Source organism: Carlito syrichta, unplaced genomic scaffold, assembly GCF_000164805.1.
Source record: "Carlito syrichta isolate Samal-C Ts95f unplaced genomic scaffold, Tarsius_syrichta-2.0.1 Scaffold305702, whole genome shotgun sequence".
Taxonomy (NCBI): Eukaryota; Metazoa; Chordata; class Mammalia; order Primates; family Tarsiidae; genus Carlito; species Carlito syrichta.
In genome coordinates, this window is record NW_007249798.1 from 385,484 (window position 1) to 404,192 (window position 18,709).

Genomic DNA, 18,709 nt, shown 5'->3' on the forward strand with positions numbered 1-18,709 from the left:
TGAGACTCTAACTCAAAAAAAAAAAAAAAAAAAAAGACCATAAACCTCAATATATTTCAAAAAAAGAAATGTATGACTAATACTTTTATTAACATTTAGGAAAATTCTTACTAGATGAGTACTATGCATCTTCTTGTACATTTCTTTTAAGTGATAAGTAATTTAAATGATTGTTTCTATGTTGCAACATCTTTGGAATGTATAGAAAGATAAAATGTACAATTTTAAAAGACAAAGCAGAAGACTCAAATAAATTGCATTTAACGGGACGACTTTGAGCTATCTCCTTTCTCCCTAATCCTTCATTCCTCTCTGCCCTTAGAGGAATTGAGCTCAAAACTTTGAGAAAAGATTATGAGAGCTTAGTGAAACTAGTCAATAAATCCCTACTAGAGTTAATAGAGTTAAAATCTTGGCTCTTCCTCACCTTTTGCACAGGAAATTAGTGAATATTGGCCTATTATAGACCCAAAGGAATTTCTTATAATGACATTTAAAGACTAGGCTGGTCTTCAGGGGAAAGATTTCTGTAAAATAGGCATGCCTTGATTTTCTCAGGACAAAGGAAACTGCCTATTCAGCTACACTCTGAACTTTTCTGGGTTAATGCTGAGTCTTGTTTACTTTTGTACCCCCAGTATTGGGTAAAGCTTGGATCATGGTAATTTCTCCTAAAATGCCATATATATATATGTATATATATATATATATATAAATAATATTTTATATATATACTTTATATGTATAAATGCTCTCTCTCTCTCTCTCTCTCTCTCTCTATATATATATATATATATATATATAAAATGTAAGCTTCCTCTCGCCTGTTGGCAGGTAAGATGGACTTAGAACATCGAACTTCTCCCCTTCTATCATGGCTTAGCCCCAGCCAACCTTCAGGGTAGTGGTCAGGGGAAAATATTCACTTCTAGGAAAAATCAGTGTATTCCCATGTGCTCTATTTTGGTCTGGGATCTATGGCTAGGGTTGCCCTTCTCACTGGTGTTCAGCAGATTCTTAGTGGAAGATGAGTGAGAGGCTGTGTGTGGCTCTAGCTTGAAGAAGGAATTCAAGAATGTATTTGACATTCCAAGTTCAATTGTGCCTTTGTTTCTTCCAGGTGTGAGGAAATTCAACAGGGGAAAAAGGAAGAACTATTGACATAATGTAAGAAAGGGATAACTGTAATGCATCTGATGCTAGCTATCTCCAAATATTTTCTCCAACAGGTGGGACCAATGGGTATAAGGTGTAGGTGTCAATGGTTTCCAAAGTTGAGTGAACGTAAAAAACTGAAGAGAAGTGATGGCCCTTTAAAAAGTATTGTGAAAATTGTTAACTAAAACCAAATTTGAAAGATCATTCATCACAAACTAATTTGAGAATTATTTTATTAAGAAATACATAGTGTCAACTACAAAGGAGCATATGCATTTTCAAAAGTGCTCACAAAATAAATTAAAATACATTCTATAAATTTAAAAAATATACATACGTAGTAGCTATAACAAAGACACATCTTCAGAATATACTTGCAAATACCACTCTTGTCTGTTAAAACTTGGCTTAGAATTTTTTCACAATATTTTGCTTGAAATTATTTCAAATTGCTTCATTATATTTACAACTATTTGTGCACCCCTTTTGCTCTTATTGTCTTCTTTTGTAAATTTTTAGCATAACACAAAAAGTGTCGTTGCATTTAGAAGAAAAACATACCTTTTAAACAGAGGTTTTGAGGCTATCATTGACTTCAACATTTTTCCTTTTTCCAGGATAAAGTTCTCCTTCTACTAGACTTTTAGATTTTTCCCTTGAGTAAGGCTTATGCAATTACAGCTGAAAATTAATTGCCATGAAGTCAGTCATAAAAGTTATAGAACCTTCCCCAACATTTGAGGGGTAGTACTTCCCCCACATTATAAGCTTACATTAAACAATTTACAAAAATAAGTTAAAAAGCCCTTCTGTAATTAAAAAAATAACTATTGTGTTCTTTTAAATGTCACAGTTAATGTTTCATCTGCTTAAAGTGGAGTTACTTTGTTGCTGTGAAATATGACCGTAGTTAAGATGATTTACTTCGGGTTCCGTGAAATCGAAGGAGACGACGCCACAATCCTAGTAACTGTGAAACTTGTTCCAGGCATGTATTTGTTGTGACTTCTCTTTTCCTGGTCTTCTTCATTACTCGGGCATTATTTATCTATGGGATAGGAGAATTAATAGTCAAAATTAATTTTCACTATCTTTAACATGTGTTGTATGCTGATTATGTCACCTTCTCTGCGCAAATTCATCTCTCAATGAACCCCAAAGCACCTGCTTGCTATACAAATATGCTATATGAGTATGTGATTTCTCCAGAGAAATGCCCTCTTGTCTTTCTACCCAGTTATTCTTGCTTTGAGGCCAAGTCCCGCCACCAAGCCTCTGTTAATTGCGCAGGCCTTTTTTTCTGGAAATTCTTCTAGTGCTTAAAAGTGTGTGTCATTTAACTTGGCTCTCACATGCTGTTCTTAGTATTACATCATAGGTATTCCCCATGGCACTGAGTGCAGTGTCTTATTCATAGAAAACACTGAATAGTTATTAATGATTACATAAATGAATAAATTGGTGATTTCAAGATCTCCCTGACAAAATCATAAACTCTTCTCAAGCAGGATCTATATCACACTTTTTAAAAAAATAGAAAGCAGAATTTATTGAGAGGACAGAAAAGCTCCCAGAGTGGGAGGGGACCTGAGGCGGTTGCCCTATCACACTTCGTTATAGGCCATAATTCAGTAAATTTAGTCTATTATTTGGACCCAAGTATTTCTGTTCCACATTCCCCACACCGTCTAGATGTGCCACAGACAGCCGAGGGCTTATTCTAAAGATGATTTCAGTGTATAATTTTACCTGAATTACCTTTGAGTAGTGACAGACTGGACCTCCTAGACACACAGTACACAGAATGATAAAGTCATTGGGTTACTGAGTGAAACTCTGTGTCTGAAATCTACTAAATCATAACTAAGTAATATTGGTTTTAGTCTTCCCATTGGGTTTGGAAGGGTATTGAAATAAATTTCTCCAGACTCTCCCTTTCTCACATGTTGCCAAAGATCTTGATATAGCCTGGTCTTTGTGCTCTTCTTATATGAATGAACTGTATCATGGCCATCTGTAGACTTGCCAGGGTTTCCTTGACAAGAAGGCATGCAGCCAAATAGGTTTCTCAAATAACTGCCTGGTATTGAGTTTCTAATTCAAGTACAACCCAGATCAGTCTATGGCTTCAATTTTTAAACCCTAAAAAGTGATAATCTTAGCTGGGCTCGGTGGCTCAGTCTGTAATCCTGCGCTTTGGGAAGCTGAGGTGAGTGGATTGCCTGAGTCCGCGGGTTCCAGACTCGCCTGGACAACTTGGCCAGACCTCATCTCTACAATAAATCAAAAATTAGTCTGGCATGATAGCGCGTGCCTGTAGTTCCTTCCAGCTACTTGGAAGGCTGAGGCGGAAGGATCGCCGGAACCCAGCAGGTCGAGGCTGCAGTGGCCCGGAGTGGCCACTGCACTGCAGTCTAGTGACAGAGTGAGACTCCAGCTCAAAAAAAAAAAAAAAAAAAGTGATAATCTTGACCACCCAGATACTCAGATAAAGTATCTGATAAATTCCACTGGGTTAATAAGCAACAATTATACATATCTGAATTTGTCTCTCCATGTCTTTGTTAAACTTGTTATCATAACGATAAATTCTCTGCCTTACCTGCCTACTGAAATAAATATTTATTGAGTACCTGCTATGTGCCACACACTGTTCCAACTGCATTTACATGTATTGACTCATTCAATTCTCATAAACACCCTATGAACTAACTAATGAGGTACTTATTTTGCTCAGGAATTCGAGGCACACAGAGACTAAGTAATTTATCCAAGTCTTCACAGTTAGGAGTTAATAGGGCTAGGACTCAATATCAGGCAGGCTATCTGCAGAGTTCCTACTCCTAGCTCTCCACCACACTGTCTCCATATTTAATGTTACACCTTCAGTCAAGTGCATGTAACTGTATGTGCAAAAACCTATTAAGTAAAGAGACAACAATAGCACCCATACAAGCAATTTATCAAATATAGGGTAGATTAATATAATACAATACAATATATTGTAAAATTTTATGAAGGAAGCACACAGTTATTACATGATACGTTCATGTAGTGTTGCTCAAACTTTGTAATGGACAATAATCTCTTAACAAGTACCATCACTTGGGATTTTGATTTTGATGATCTGGATTGGGTCCCTGGGAATTGTCGTTCCCTAACCCCCTATACTCCATCAGTCAGGACATTCCGATCCCAGTGGCTCATTGATCATACCTTGAAACACTGCTCTGAGGTTTAGAGCCACAATTCAGTCCAAACACAATAAGAACCCTAGAAATAGGTGGTTTTGAGTCCAGGGATCAACGCGGAACTCATTGGCAACCTACAGCTTTAAGGTAGCTTATTTGCTCTCCAAAAGATAAAACCCGGGCAAACATCAGAGAATGACTTCTGCACTACAGCCCCAGTTGAATTCAAGGTTAGCTCCAAATTACGACAAAGCAACAAGTATCCGAGGCGTCGGGCTTACCTGGATTCCTGGGTAGTCTGGGCAATAGCCAGTGAGGGTCGCTTTAGTTCTCAAGGCGAACGTTTCCTTGGCGAGTGACGCGCAGCGGTGGGTGGGAGAGATGGTTAGGCGCTCGATTTCAGCGAGGCAATGTGACTGCTCACAGGCGGAAAATATTACGAGAAAGGGAGAAAACGCCCAAAAGGAAAAGAGAGAGACGGTTGATGAGAACCCAGTGAAAGCGACTGCGAGGGAGGTGGGGGAGAAGTAGGAGACCCAGCAACCCTGAGTGAGAACGCTGAGGTCACAGCTGAGCAGTGAGAGGAACCAACCCCCGAGAAGGAGGGGCGTCGCGAGAGTCGCTCTGGGCATCTGACGCGGGGGACCGTCACCCACGCTCGCTCCGCCCAAGCGATCAAAAGCCCGCGCCCGAACGCGGAGGCGCGGGACTCCGGCAGGTGGTTTCCCTGGTCCCAATTCTCTATTCGCCTTTCCTCTCTGGGGCAGCCTCTCTTAGAATCCCGCTCGAGACTTCCTCTCCCTACATTGGAAGCGAAGTGGCGTCCCCGGCTGGCAGCTCGGATGTCCCCTACGAAACGCAGCCACCGTCCTGGGTCCCATGCACCGCAGGATACCCCCTCGCCTGAATGCCTAGCATCTCCCTGGAGAAAGCCAGCAGAACTGACCACGCTACTCACCTGGTTGTAGCAGGGAACAGTGCTGTTGAATTTGGTACTTTTGGTCTGGAAGAAAGAAAGAAAGAAAAAAACAAAACAAAACGACAAGGAGGGTAAAGACTCTTAAGTGCACCGGGAAAATCATCCCCCTGCCTTTTGCTCCCAGACTTTAAAAGTGCTCTGAAAGCAGTTTCCATTTAGGTACCTGTTGCCTATGTCATTGGTGAGGCGGTGAAATATTTAGTTCTCAGATAGTCCTGGCTAGTGTTTGAAAATGGACATCAAAGAGTTCAGATCCGAGGCACCCCCCTTTCAAGCTGGCACAACTGCACACAGCACTAGCATGTGAGCAATAAGGCCATCCTTTGGATGTCCACATCTGCCCTGCAGTCATTCATGCATGTAAACTCTATCTAGAAATTAGAATGATCAGGAAAATGATTACTAGTATATATTAACAACAACAAATCCAAAGCACGCCATATCCCATAATGGCATCCTGAAACATTCAGAGCACTAGAAAGACCTGAAGCACAGGTTCAGTTCTTAGCTGCACTCACTCTTTAGGGCTCAGCTAACAAGAATTCCCTCTTTGTACTCCTCTTTCTTTCCCAAACTCTTGCCCCCTGCTGTCTATTTATTGCATAGCCAGAGAAGCACTTTGGCAGAGGGTGGACACCCTTGTTGCATAATGTGCTATATCTATCAATACCTGCTCCTCCTCAGCGTATGCACACCTAGGATGTGCTAATTTCTAGATAGTCATTTTAGATGCCAGTATGTTTGAATATCACTTGTAAAAACTTTTGACAGAATGCTGTGCCAGGAATTTTTCCAAATTATTTTTCTTTCCTAGAAAGTTAAATTGTAGTTTAAGTGTGTGTCTACCTACCCTTCTGATGAGGATATGTTTGTTAAAAAAAAAAAAATCATGTTTCTTCACTTACCCCATTCATATATGTATTCAGGTCATTATAAATTAATGTATAGTCCTGTGTAATCTTCTTAAAGTCACAGTTAGTGAAGTCATAAGTTAGCACCAGCCCTACCAGTTGCAAGATGACGATTTTCCTGGAAAAAACTGACATAACAAATAATAAGGCAACAGGGAATGTACTTGGAAACCCAATACCACCCCAGTTTCACACTAAACTCTTCCCACCAAGACTGCATTGCTTCTAGATCTACGAGGCCTGCCTTAGGGGCCAGGGCTTAGGCACCAGTCTATGCCTCTCAGTTCCAGTCCACAGGAGGCCCATATTCACCCATGCTGTTGCCTTAAGTTGGAGTCTCCCTGATGCTCCAGAGCTTTCTGGCTCCAAATATATAACACCTACACGCCTACGGGCTCTTTTCTCCTAGGCCAATGATTTTCTTCCATGTCATTCTCTTCCTTTATAGAATTCTGAATTGATGATGTGAAAGAAGAAAAAATAGGGCTAGCCAAATCTATGGAATTTTGACATTAGTAAAAATCATCAGGAATTTCCCTCACCTTCCTCCTTTTTTCTTTGCCCTAAACCCTTGATGTTCCAATGTGCTTTAAGAAATAGATAACAGCATCTTTCTCCTATGGGGTAGTTTCCATGACCAACACTTTCTCCTTGGGAAAAACACTTTCTGAAACCAGCAGCGCCTCTAAGGACTTGGTACCGGCTGCCGGCGCATCCTGAACACCTTTGAGCGCTTCCTTTGACCACTTCCCAGCGGTGTGTTTCCTCCTCCTTGGTACTGAAATACTGTGTGCTTACCTATGGGATACTTTGGAGGGTGGGTGCAGCCTCAGGTTTGAATGGCGCTTCCACGTGAAAGCATTAAATGTGCTATCGTGACCAGAACTTTAGGGACAGGACCGATAAGAGACTGAAATTAACAGGGAAAGATCTGATGGGGCTCATACTCAAACACCCTACTTTCCAAGACCCCTGTATCAATGCCAGGAAGAGTGCCTACTCTTGGTGCCTAGGGGCGCGCTTTACGGGCTGAGGTCTCCTCTAGCATGTTATTGTACATGTCAGAAACTTTTAAAGCGACAAAGTCCAGCGCCCCGTCACCTTCCCAACTCCATTCTTGAGGTCAGCATTAAGTGAGAACGCGACGCAAGAAGCCGGGTGAGACGCGCCGCCCGGTGCGCAGCGGTGAGCGCAGGGAAGATGCTATCCCGAGGCGGCCACGATTCCGTGTGCCCTGCCTCCCGCGCGTTCAGGCGCGCAACGTCGCCGGGACAACTTCGGTCACCTGGGGTCTGAGCCCAGGTACCCGCTTTAGGAACAGGAGAAGCAGCGAGACGGCGGGCTGAGATTTGTACTCGCTAATCCTCGTTGATTAAAAAGAAAAGGAAAAAAGGAATTTCAGCGCAGCCAAGTGAGTCAGGAAGCTTTGCCTGACTAGCTGCGGTCTGAGCTCTCCAGCGGTGCCAACAGAGGGTGACAGGGAGGGAAGGCCGACACGGATCAGGATGCTGGGTTGAACCCAGCGCCGCCCGAGCTTGGCCCACGTAGCCCGGCTCTCTCGACGCCCAGCTCCCCTCTGTCTCCTTCCCCCTCCCTCTTGCATGTCAACGCCTGCATCGCCCTGGTCCTCGGGAAGTTCCTAGGAGTCATCGCCGGAGCCGAAGAGGTTGGGCGCTCTATGTGAGTCCCAGCAAATGTCACGAGACGCGTGGCGTCTGGGAATAATGGCGAGGAATGCGGGGAAAAGAGTCAGGGTCAAGCTCTAGCCAGACGTGACCTTTTTTTTTCTTTCATAGAAGGCACTCAGGAGTGTCAGCCTCTGATTCACCGCTAACTTCAAAAATGGGCTTTTTTGGAACCCTCCATGTCTTGGACTCAAATGCCCCTCGCCCCCTACCGTCTTAATATCAACTTCTCAGGACATTGTGGGATGGTGCCAAAGCTTGATTCATCTGTTATGACGTTTGAGATGATTCTAGTCGGCAGCTGGGCATTGGATTGGCAGACAGGATCAAGACACCCAGATTTCTACACTGCGTTGGAATAACTCCAGCGGACAAAGCAAAGGGCATGATGGCTGCTTCTGTCACCCTCACCATACGTGGCTTTTCCTGTAGTGGCTTGCTGTAGGGCCAGAGAGTGTGTCTCCAATAAAACCTCCTGCTACATCTCTTGATTGCAGATGGGGTCACGAGGCAGAATGCAACCCAGCCCGCGCTGAGATTCAAATTGGATTGTTCTAGAGGTATAACCAGGCTGTCCCTCTTCTTTTGTTTCTTCCTTTGAAACATCATGCTTATGATGTATGTCATTCTTTGTAGAGATGATGCAAGCAGGGTGAGTGCCTCCTCAGGCATCCTGGAAGACCTTCCTTTGTCTTACAAACATCGCTAAACACTTCTCCCTATCTGTAATTATGTGACCTAGATCACTTTGGTTAAGTTACTTTTCTGTTAAAAAAACAAACAAACGGACAAACAGAAAACCTGGCAGACTCAAAGTTGTTTTGAGATTTCCATCGTTGACTCTCAGCTGCCTTTTGTGCCTTATCTCATTCACTCTCCTAGGCCTCCATCAAACGGCATCTAAAGGTAATACGCTCTAAACATGCTCAGAGCATTCTTCTGCCCAACCTCACACCCTCAGGTGTTGGATTTACATGTCATCCAATGTTCATCTCATTTGACATCTCTAAAAGTAGTCTTCTAGCTGAATGTGACCTCATTATATGATGGGGGACCCCCCAAATCAGAATTTATTTATAAAAAGTTATGTATTTATTTTTACACGTTTACTCTTCAGTCACCTTCAATGTCCTGTCTGATGCAACACACCTATTGAGATACTTTCCCCACTGCTCAAAAGTTTTTGAACTCGTCAATGTTGATACCTTTTACTTCTGCCTTTTTTGTTTGTTTCACCTCTTCCATATCAGCAAAATATTTCCCTTTGAGGGAAATATTTTTAATCTGAAGAAACAAAAACAAAAAAGTCAGTTAGAGCAAGATGAGGTGAATAGGAAAGGATGGACATGGAGGTCATGCCATTTTTTGGTCAAAAACTGCTGAACACTCAGCATAGTGTGGGCAGGTCCTTATAAATCACCCATCATGAAATGGGCAAATGTGTTGAAAGAAATGCCAAAAAAAAAAAAAAAAAAAATTCGGTAAAGCTGAATACAGCCTCTCACAATAATACTATCTGGTACCCTGATGTTGATGGGTTCTTAGAACATTTATTAAATGGGGAAAATCTGTATTACAAGAGGCCTGGTCTCCAAAAGAAAATTCTTTTATGGGGGGGGGTTCCCCTTATATTTTAAACTATATTTATTTGGGGCTTCTTCCTATGGCTTTCATAGATTCCATGTTATTTCAATAATGATTTTCAATCTTATCTTTGTACTAAATTGTGAATTCTTTAAAAAGCAGATAATGTTTTATAATAATTTGTTCAGTATCTATTTATTTTTCCAAAAGCATTTGAAGGGACTTTCAATAAATGCATTGGTGCCAAAACGAAAAAAAAAAAAAGTCAAGGTAAGACAAGAGAAAGGAAGCAAGAAACAAAGGATGTCAGGTTTAGGTGCAGGGGGAGACACAAAAAAGCATTCTTAAGAACTGGAGCTAATAAGTGAGTTCTGAGCTTCCAAACAACCACAAAGGGTAGACTATGATGAGTCCTACCTCATACAAATTCATTAGGGAAGCCAATGTTTCTTAGATCTGTGGTCATCATCATAACCACAATAGGGCTCAGTCTTATGTACTACATATAGCAGATAGTCAATGATTCCTCAATAGGTTGAAGCATATTCACTTTCTGTGAAGATCATTGTCAGGAAGCAAATTATTTTCTTTTGAAAGAACCTCTCTACAAAGATTTATTTTTCTAGTTTTTTGCTGCCATCTTCCTGGAATCCACTTATACCTCACCTGGAGTCACAATTCAGGCCAGGGCCATGTTTGTGAACATTCCTGGTGGGCTGAAAAGCTTCCTATATTTTTCTCTTTTCATTTGTGTAAATGCTGAAGGAGTGAACAGTATCCTCATGTGTAGTTTGAGAAATCCTAGGTTAGGTCAAGAATGGTATATCTTTCACATGCTAGGAAACAGTAGTGAGATCATTTGTAGGTCTCTGTGATTACTCAGGGAGCTTAGGCAATACTCTCACCATCACCCAGGATATGGGCCAGAAAGTGATCCATGACATAGCACTCTTTTCTCCTGCCCTCACTGAAAAGATATATCATCCATTTATTTTCTTAATATTTATTTTTCTTGTTTTAATAATACTTCTCATTCTTTATTTCCTAATTCTTTCCCTCCCTTTTTAAAAACTTACTTATTTCCTCCCCTTTAAATTGTCTTGAATATTTAAAATAGCCTAGAACTCATGCAGAATCCAGTTTGGGTTTGAAAAAAAGACCAGAGTTGCCAGGAAAAAAGACTCCTATTTTTCCCCCATGACATAATAGAGTTCTTGTACTTAAAAAATGGAAGGAATATTGGCAAATGTATTGATGATATGGGGAAAATATCTCTCTAAGGAGTAAGAAAAATCAGTGAATGACACCAACTTTAGCTTGGCAATAATTTGGAAAGGGTAACAATAGACTGTAATAATGGACTTTCCCCAGCAGAAGGAGGTTCTTATGGTCCTAGAAGTAAAGTGTATTTCTCTGGATCCTCCAGAATGCTAGTCATATAATCATTCTACCTCTTAGTTTTCATATACTCATACAGAAAGGAAGGGTCATACTTAGCGGAGGTGAACAATACTTTTTTTGGTAGTCTGCCTTCATTGTTTAGAGTTAGATATAGCATTTATGTAATATGAAGTAGCTAGTAAATGATTTGTGATGGCTGCAGCATATGTCAATTTTGCCCATTTCCTTTGCATTTTACCTTTGTGCTCAATCAGCTTTGCTGTTGTTCTGAATCACTGATATGGCTCACCAAACTGCAAAATTTTGTTTAAGATCTTTTGGGGACATTTGTGGACCAGAAGGTGGAGTGAAGGAGTTTTCTGTGATAGATGTGAAAAACAATTCTTTCATTTTATTTTATTCCCGGGCTGAGTATACAGCATAATCACCCTATAACTGAGAAAGGTTGCCAGATCCTTTTGAATTAGAGAGTGGAGGAGGCTAAGTAAATTCATGTAAACCTAGTGCTTATGTTCATTCCTCTGTGAAGAAGCAGTCTTACGCTTAGCCAGTTGTAGGTGAAAGGACATCTTGCTTACTTTATTATTATTTTTTTCTTTAACATAACAGGACATGAATGAAGAGATTGTTCAAGAAAAATGTAGGAGTTCAGCTTTCTTAAAATACTTCAAAAAGGATGAAGAGGTCAGAGCTAAAGGATAGTCTCAGTTTTGGATACTTTATAAGGATATTTACTATACTGGACATATGCTATTTTACCTTTTAGGTATTCCCTCTGTCCTTTCCTCTCTTGCTTTGTACTTTGAATGGTGACACATAGGGATTGCATCAGCAGGATTCCCTACTCCAGCTTCTAGGTGAGTTCAGCCAATGGGAGATATTGACAAGAGATCAGAAGATGGGAAGACAGTGAAGATAGGATTTTAATTCACCAACTTCCTCACTGTTGGCTCACCCTGGATTGGATACTTTCCTTAACTGAGGACAGTAGCTCCTTTCAGTTGACCTTTTCATGTTGCTACCTTCCAGGTTCTATTAACCATTCTCTCCTTTTATCTTTTTAGGTCTGGGGGTGATAGCAGCTCCTCACTCTTGCTTGCTGTCCCAGAGATGCTGTACTATTCTAAAAGTTACTGTTTGGCTGGGCCAGATCCAGTTTCTACCATTGTCCTGGAATAATTGATCAATAAACCTTACTTTCACCCTCAAAAGTGATACAGTTTCTATAATAAATGATATGATTATTGATTTCTCTACTTACATACACGTTGTAAATAGTTCTTTCATTAAAACTTTCTACAGTCACTCGGTTTGAGCATGATGCTTTTTTCTTGTGGGCCATTGACTGATAAATGTACTCACAGGAGTCACCAGAATATCATAACATGAAGCCATCCACTAATATTTTTTTCCTAACCTTTTGTGTCTACCTTGTGGCATCATACTAGTTCTATAACTCTTGCACAAGAAACAGAAACTTTTAATGTTTAATTAAATTCTAATTTTTAAAAACAAGTTTCCTTGCTCTTAACTGTGAACGATGAGTTATGAGAAACTCTTCAATGCACCCCCCCACAATGAAATCTCTTCTTAGTGATATCATCAACCAGGATTTGCATGAAAGCTAGGCACCTACAGAACTCTATTGTAAATTTGCTTTATAGTTCAGCTCTTACTATTCTCAGTAGTGATCTCTAGGTTAAACAATCACCCTAAGTGTTTCCTCTCTCCAACAGAATAAGTTCCTAATAACCATTTTGTGTATCTCGTTGAGGTCCGCTTTCTTCTCATAGAGCCAGTCATGGCTTCTGAGAAAGGACTGCCTGAGAATTCTAGACTCATGGTGGGGGTGGTGGGAGGAAGAAACAGAAAAGAGCACTCTGGAACATTGAAAGAATATAAAGGGATTGCAAAGAATATGGGATATAAGAGTTTGACCTGAGACCTGTGCTCCAGTGGGAATATTTAATAGAAAAGATGTTGGGAGATTAGAGCGGGGGGTTAGCAAACTATAGGTCATAGGCTAAATTCTGTCCATTTGTTCACTTTTGTTAATTATATTTTATTAGAGCACATCCATTTTTTTTAAACGTTTTTGGCTGCTTTTGTGCTGCAAAGACAGAGTTGAGCAGTTGTGAACAAAACCGTCTGGCCTGCAGAGCCTCAAATATTTATTATTCTCATCTTTTGCAGAAAATGTTTGCAGATCTCTTCTCTAGAGAATCATATTACTCAGCCTTATAATAGACTTGGTTGTTGACTCTCTATAGTATTCACACTCCTTTTATTAAAAAAAAATAATCAACAGTATGTAAGGATCTCATTGTATGGCCCCAAACCTGCAATTCTTCCATTACTAGAAACTTTCAGTCATGCAAATGTCTCCTCTTTTGTTCTGACTTCTCCCTCAGCATTTGTAGTATAGACTCCAAAATCACATCAGTTACCTCTTAAGAATATTAATTATGCTCCCAAGTTTCCAAGTCTTTCCACATGTGCTTCTAATAATTCTAAAGGTTCAAATCTCTTTTAAAGAATAGTCATTCCAAAAATGTATTTAAAAAGAAGATACACATTTAATAAAAATGATATTTAATAAATACTTTGTATGTTGCTATTTGACAAAACTAGGAAATAACCTCAATAATGTCTTATCTCAGAGAGTATAGGTTACTCTTATCTGTCGAAAGAAGATATTTATACAAATGCTGTGTTATTCCTATTAGAAGGATGTGCCAATTTATAACTCCACTGTAATTTAATTAAATGAAGAATATTTGCTTTTCTGCTAAACCCCCAAACTTCTCTGATATAATGAATTGCATTATTTTTCTCTTGTATACTTGTATTTTTGTAAAGTCAGAGCTTTTTGAATTGATTACCCAAGCCGGGCTCGCTGGTTCAGCCTGTTATCCCACGCCTTTGGAGGCTGAGGTGAGTGGATTACATGAGCCCATGGGTTCGAGACCCGCCTGGGCAGTGAGACCTCATCTCTACAATAAATAAAAAAATCAACCAGGCTTTGTAGCACATACTTGTAATTCCGGCTACTTGGAGGGCTCAGGCGGAAGGATCGCTGGAGCCCAGCAGGTCGAGGCTGTCGTGGCCGGACACTGCACTTCAGTCTGGGTGACAGAGTGAGACTCCAACTCAAAAAAATAAATAAATAAATAAAAATAAATTGATTACCCTTTCAAAAAGGATTTCTTGTCTTAACTTTAAATTTTTTATTTTAAAGATGTGGGGTACAATTCAGGGTTAGGTATACAAATATTCATTATGCAGGTGCCCTTGTTGATGAGATGTGCCTCCTTTTCCCCTGGCAGCTTCCCTCAACTGCCAATCCCATCCCTCCTCCCCTGGCAGTTTCCCACTACTGCCAATCCCTTTCTTACTGTATTATGTTAACTGTTCAAGGTCCACTTATGAGTGAGAACGTATGGTACTCTGTTCTTTGTTTCTGTTCTGTGATAGATCACTGTATATGATAGATTCTAAATCCATCCAAGTTGTTGCAAAGTCTATACGTTTGTCCTTCTTTGTGGCTGCATAATATTCCATTGTGTATATGTACCACATTTTTTTTTTTTTTATCCAGTCCACCTTCGATGGGTAACATGGTTGGTTTCATGTTTTTTCTATTGTGAATAGAGCTGCAACAAACATGTGTGTGCAGATATCTTTTTTTGTAGAATGATTTGAGTCCCTATGGGTATATTCCCAATAGGGGAATTGCTGGGTCATATGGAAGGTCAATTTCTAGTTCTTTCAGAAATCATCACGCTGTCTTCCAAAGAGGTTGCACTGGTTTGCATTCCCACCAGCATTGTAGAAGCATTCCTTTTTCTCCTCATCCTTGCTAGTATCTGTTATTGTTTGCTTTATTAATGATGGCTATTCTTGCTGGGGTTAGGTGGTATCTCAATGTGTTTTTGATTTGCACTTTTCTGATGATTAGTGAGGGTGAGCACTTTCTCATGTGTCTGTTGAGAAGGATATCTTATAGAGAACAATAGTTTTTGAATAATTTTAATAATTTCTGGTCTATTTGTTTAAAGTGAAAAAATAATATACCTGCATAAATGTTTATATCTGCATTCTGTTTAGAGTCTAGCACATTGCCTACACTCATATTTTAATGTAAGTCAATTCAATTTAATATTTATTGAGCAACTATTAGTTACAGTGAATTAAATCCAAAGATTCAGATAATATACTATGGTATTTTGTTTTATAAATAAATTATTTCTAAAAAGAGTCATAAGAGCTAGTAATTAAAACAAGGTAGTGGGTCATTGAGTGGTCAGCCAGAACAAAAATTAGGAGATGAAATCATTTCCTTCGTTTCCTTTTTTGACCCAAGGAAACATGGTTATATGATCTGTTTTCACTTTATGACTCACTGGGATGATTTCAAGAGGGTTAGTACATACAAAGGGCACTGAATATTTGAGGAAGGACCAATTGTACACTTATTGATGTTGTATGCTCCCCCCTCCGAAAGTCCCACTACTGCCAATCCTGTTCTTACAGTATTATGATAAATGTTCAGAGTCCTCTTATGAGTCAGAGCATATGGTACTCAGTTCTTTGTTTCTGTGATAGATCGCTGAATACTCAAAATCCATCCAAGTTCCTGCGAAGTCCATAATTCAAAATTTATTTTTTGATGCCTGATAAAAACATGAGCTAGATGAAATCATTATGCACAGTTATCTTTATGTTCTACCTTTTAGGCAATGGGAACTATATTTAAGATACAGAAAATTGTAGTTATAAAACATCCACATCCCCTTTAACCAACTCTAGCAGTTTTAACATTTTGTCATATTTGCTTCACATTTAAAAGAAAGAAACACAATATTACAGCTGTAATGGACTGTAGATTAGCTAATAATATATCAATGTTAATTTCTCTGATTCTAATAGTTTAACATGGTTATTATTTAGGCGTAAAGCGTGCATGTGAGTCTGTGTGTGTGTGCACAGAGACAGAGAGATATAGAGAGAGGCAGGGAGAAAGGAAAGGAAAAAGAGAGAGAAAAATAAATGAAAAATATATAAAAACATAGGTAAAGGACATATGAAACCTTTTTGTTTTAGTCTTATAACTATTTTTAAGTTTGAAATTATATGAAAATGAAAACCTACAAAAGAATTATAGAAGCAGTTGAAGACTTTGTGTATCATTCCTTAATTCTATTAATCTCATCCCTTCTTAATTGTTATTACTATTCTGAATTTGGTGTTTTTCAGTCCGATGCATTTTTATGTAATTTCTTTTTTATAAATATGTTCTCACAAACAATATAATTAAGAAAATCCTTTATATAAATGCCATCCTTTATGTATTCTTCCAGAGGTATTATATGCATATGTATACATATATATGTGCACATGTGCATATGTTTACACATCCTAGACAATTTTATACATATCTATTTATATACTATTTTCATACTTTAGACACTGCTTCACATTATTTCATAGATAGTATCATTAGAATCTTAATTGATTTATAAAATTTTATATGTATACAAACATCAAAATTTATTTGAAGTTTCCTGTCTTTATAAAATTATTTTAAATCTTTGCTCTTTGAAACAATACTTCAGTGAATAACCCTGTACATCAATTAATTCGTACATTCTATTCATACCCAAATTAGCTGTAAAGTAAATTCCTACAAGTAAAATGTTAAGTTAAAAGGTATGTTCATTTGCATTTGGATAGATATTATCTATGTGTCTATCTATCATCTATCTGTCTATCTATCTCACCTATCAGTAGAAGTAAAATAGTCTTACACAAGTAACATATGAGACTGTGAGTTCTCCATCAACATAGAATGTTATCAAATTTAATTGATTTTGCCAAACTGGTGTATAAAATTCATATTTCAGTGCATTTTATTTTGATTTTATTCTATTATGAGTCAAATTGACTTTTTTATAGTTACTTTAGAGTTCATAGTAAATATTTTTAGTTTATGTGTGCATTAAGGGTCATTTGTATTTCTTCTTATGTGAGCTGTCTGCTTAAATGCTTTGTTAATGTTCTAAAGAGTTGTTGGTAATTTTGTTTTTAATTTGAAAGAGATTTTTATAAATTAGGGAAATTGACCCTTTGTTAGTCATATGAATTACAAATATTACCTTTAGGTTTGTAGTTTATCTTTGACTTTGCTTATAGTGGTTTCTGCTATCAAATTTAATAAATCTAATCAATTTCATAAGCATTTTTTCCCATGGACTATTTTCTGTCATAGTTGGAAAGCCCTACCTATTTTGTGTTTATAACAAAGAAAACAACTTTTGTTCACATGAGTACTATCTTTAATTCAATTTTTATATTTAAATCTTTGATCTCCCTGAAATTTACTACAGAGTAAAGTGTAAGATAGGCATCTACTTTTTCTTCAGCGCATGGTTACCTGAATATTATACTTGAATAATTCATTTTCTCCCATTGATTTAAAAAGATACCTTGTCATATACGTATCTATAGATATTTAGATATATCTGGGCCAGCATGAAACTACTTAATTATCATAGTTTTATATTAAAATTTCTTCCTGATATTATCTTTTATTCTGAAATCTAGTTTGTCTTATATTAATAAAGATATCTCAACTTTTGACTAATGGTAGCATAGTATATCTTTATCCACACTTTATCTTTAACCTATTTATGTCTTATATTTAAAGTTAGTTTTTTGGAGGATTTAAAAAATATATAATATGCAAGCCTTTGCCTTTTAATTGAGGTATTTAGACCACCTATATGTAATGTGATTGTTGGTAAGTTTTGGTTTAAATTTGTCATCCAGCTATTTGATTTAAAAAAAAATCCCGGAGAAGCAGCAAGATGGTGGGGGCAACCCGGTCTCTGAAGCCTTCTGCAAAGGAGATCTGCAGTGGGTCTCTGACTCTCGCCCCGGGGGGCTGGGGACCCCAACATCGCAACCTGCTCTTCATACAGAGCTCGACCGTTGCCACTGCTGGGACATTAGAAACGGACTGGACAGTTACTGCGGCGCAAACAATGCCGCTGCCGCTGCCGCCGCAGCCCCTTCCCCCGCCACCACTGCCATCGCCGCCGCTGCTGCGGCCTCTGTGATGGGTAGCATATCATACCACCCCGGCCCGAGGCGATCCACATCAAACCCCTTCAGGGAAGATCTGCTGGGATCGCTGCCACCTCTCCTGAGTCCAAGACTGTCCTGCCTGCCCAGCATAAGGTTCCTGTTGCCTACTCAGAGGCAGGCAGCCATCTTGTTCCTGTCTGGCCTTACCCCCTCTGGGGTGAGCAGCTGAGATAGCACCACCTGCTGGCGATTCAAGGTAACAACACCGAAACAGGAGAAACAAGCTTGATAAAGACATAGACCAGAGTGCTGAATGAGGGTAATCTGAATTGTCCTTCACAGCAGACCAGGGGCAACTGACCCTAACTGCAAACTAATTTACCAGCTTGAAAAGAAAACTAGAAATCAGACCTGAAAGGACATTGGACTTAAACGATATGTCTCAGAGTGTGCTTCATTGGTTCTATTAGTTTAATGACTTAATTCTATTCCTGCTGTATTGTTTCCTTTTTTCTATTTTCCTTTTCCTTTTCTTCTCTTTTCTTCTCTCTGTAAACCATATCTTTGCATGGAGGAACAGCACACTAACAAGGTGGTTGGTTAGCTTGTATGTTAGAATCACTATATGTTTTATTTTTATTTTTTTGTATGAGAGTTGGTTTGTCTGTAGCTGTGGTCTATTGTTTTTATCTGTTTCAGTATAGGCCTCTCTCT

The 18,709-nt window shown here is 39.0% G+C and overlaps 1 protein-coding gene and 1 pseudogene across 1 annotated transcript; one reads left to right on the top strand and one right to left on the bottom strand.

Moving 5' to 3' along the window:
• Positions 1-1,911: 1,911 nt before the first annotated feature.
• Positions 1,912-7,842, bottom strand: TSLP (thymic stromal lymphopoietin). The gene is made up of 6 exons (XM_008062429.1): positions 7,675-7,842; positions 6,782-7,037; positions 6,234-6,367; positions 5,308-5,352; positions 4,631-4,765; positions 1,912-2,206 (listed from the first exon to the last, which is right to left on the bottom strand). The coding sequence occupies exons 1-6, from the start codon at positions 7,840-7,842 to the stop codon at positions 2,069-2,071; spliced, it is 876 nt and encodes a 291-aa protein (XP_008060620.1). The 3' UTR covers positions 1,912-2,068.
• Positions 7,843-11,521: 3,679 nt separating this feature from the next.
• The window catches only part of LOC103264717, a 45,315-nt pseudogene continuing 38,127 nt past the window's right edge, over positions 11,522-18,709 (top strand).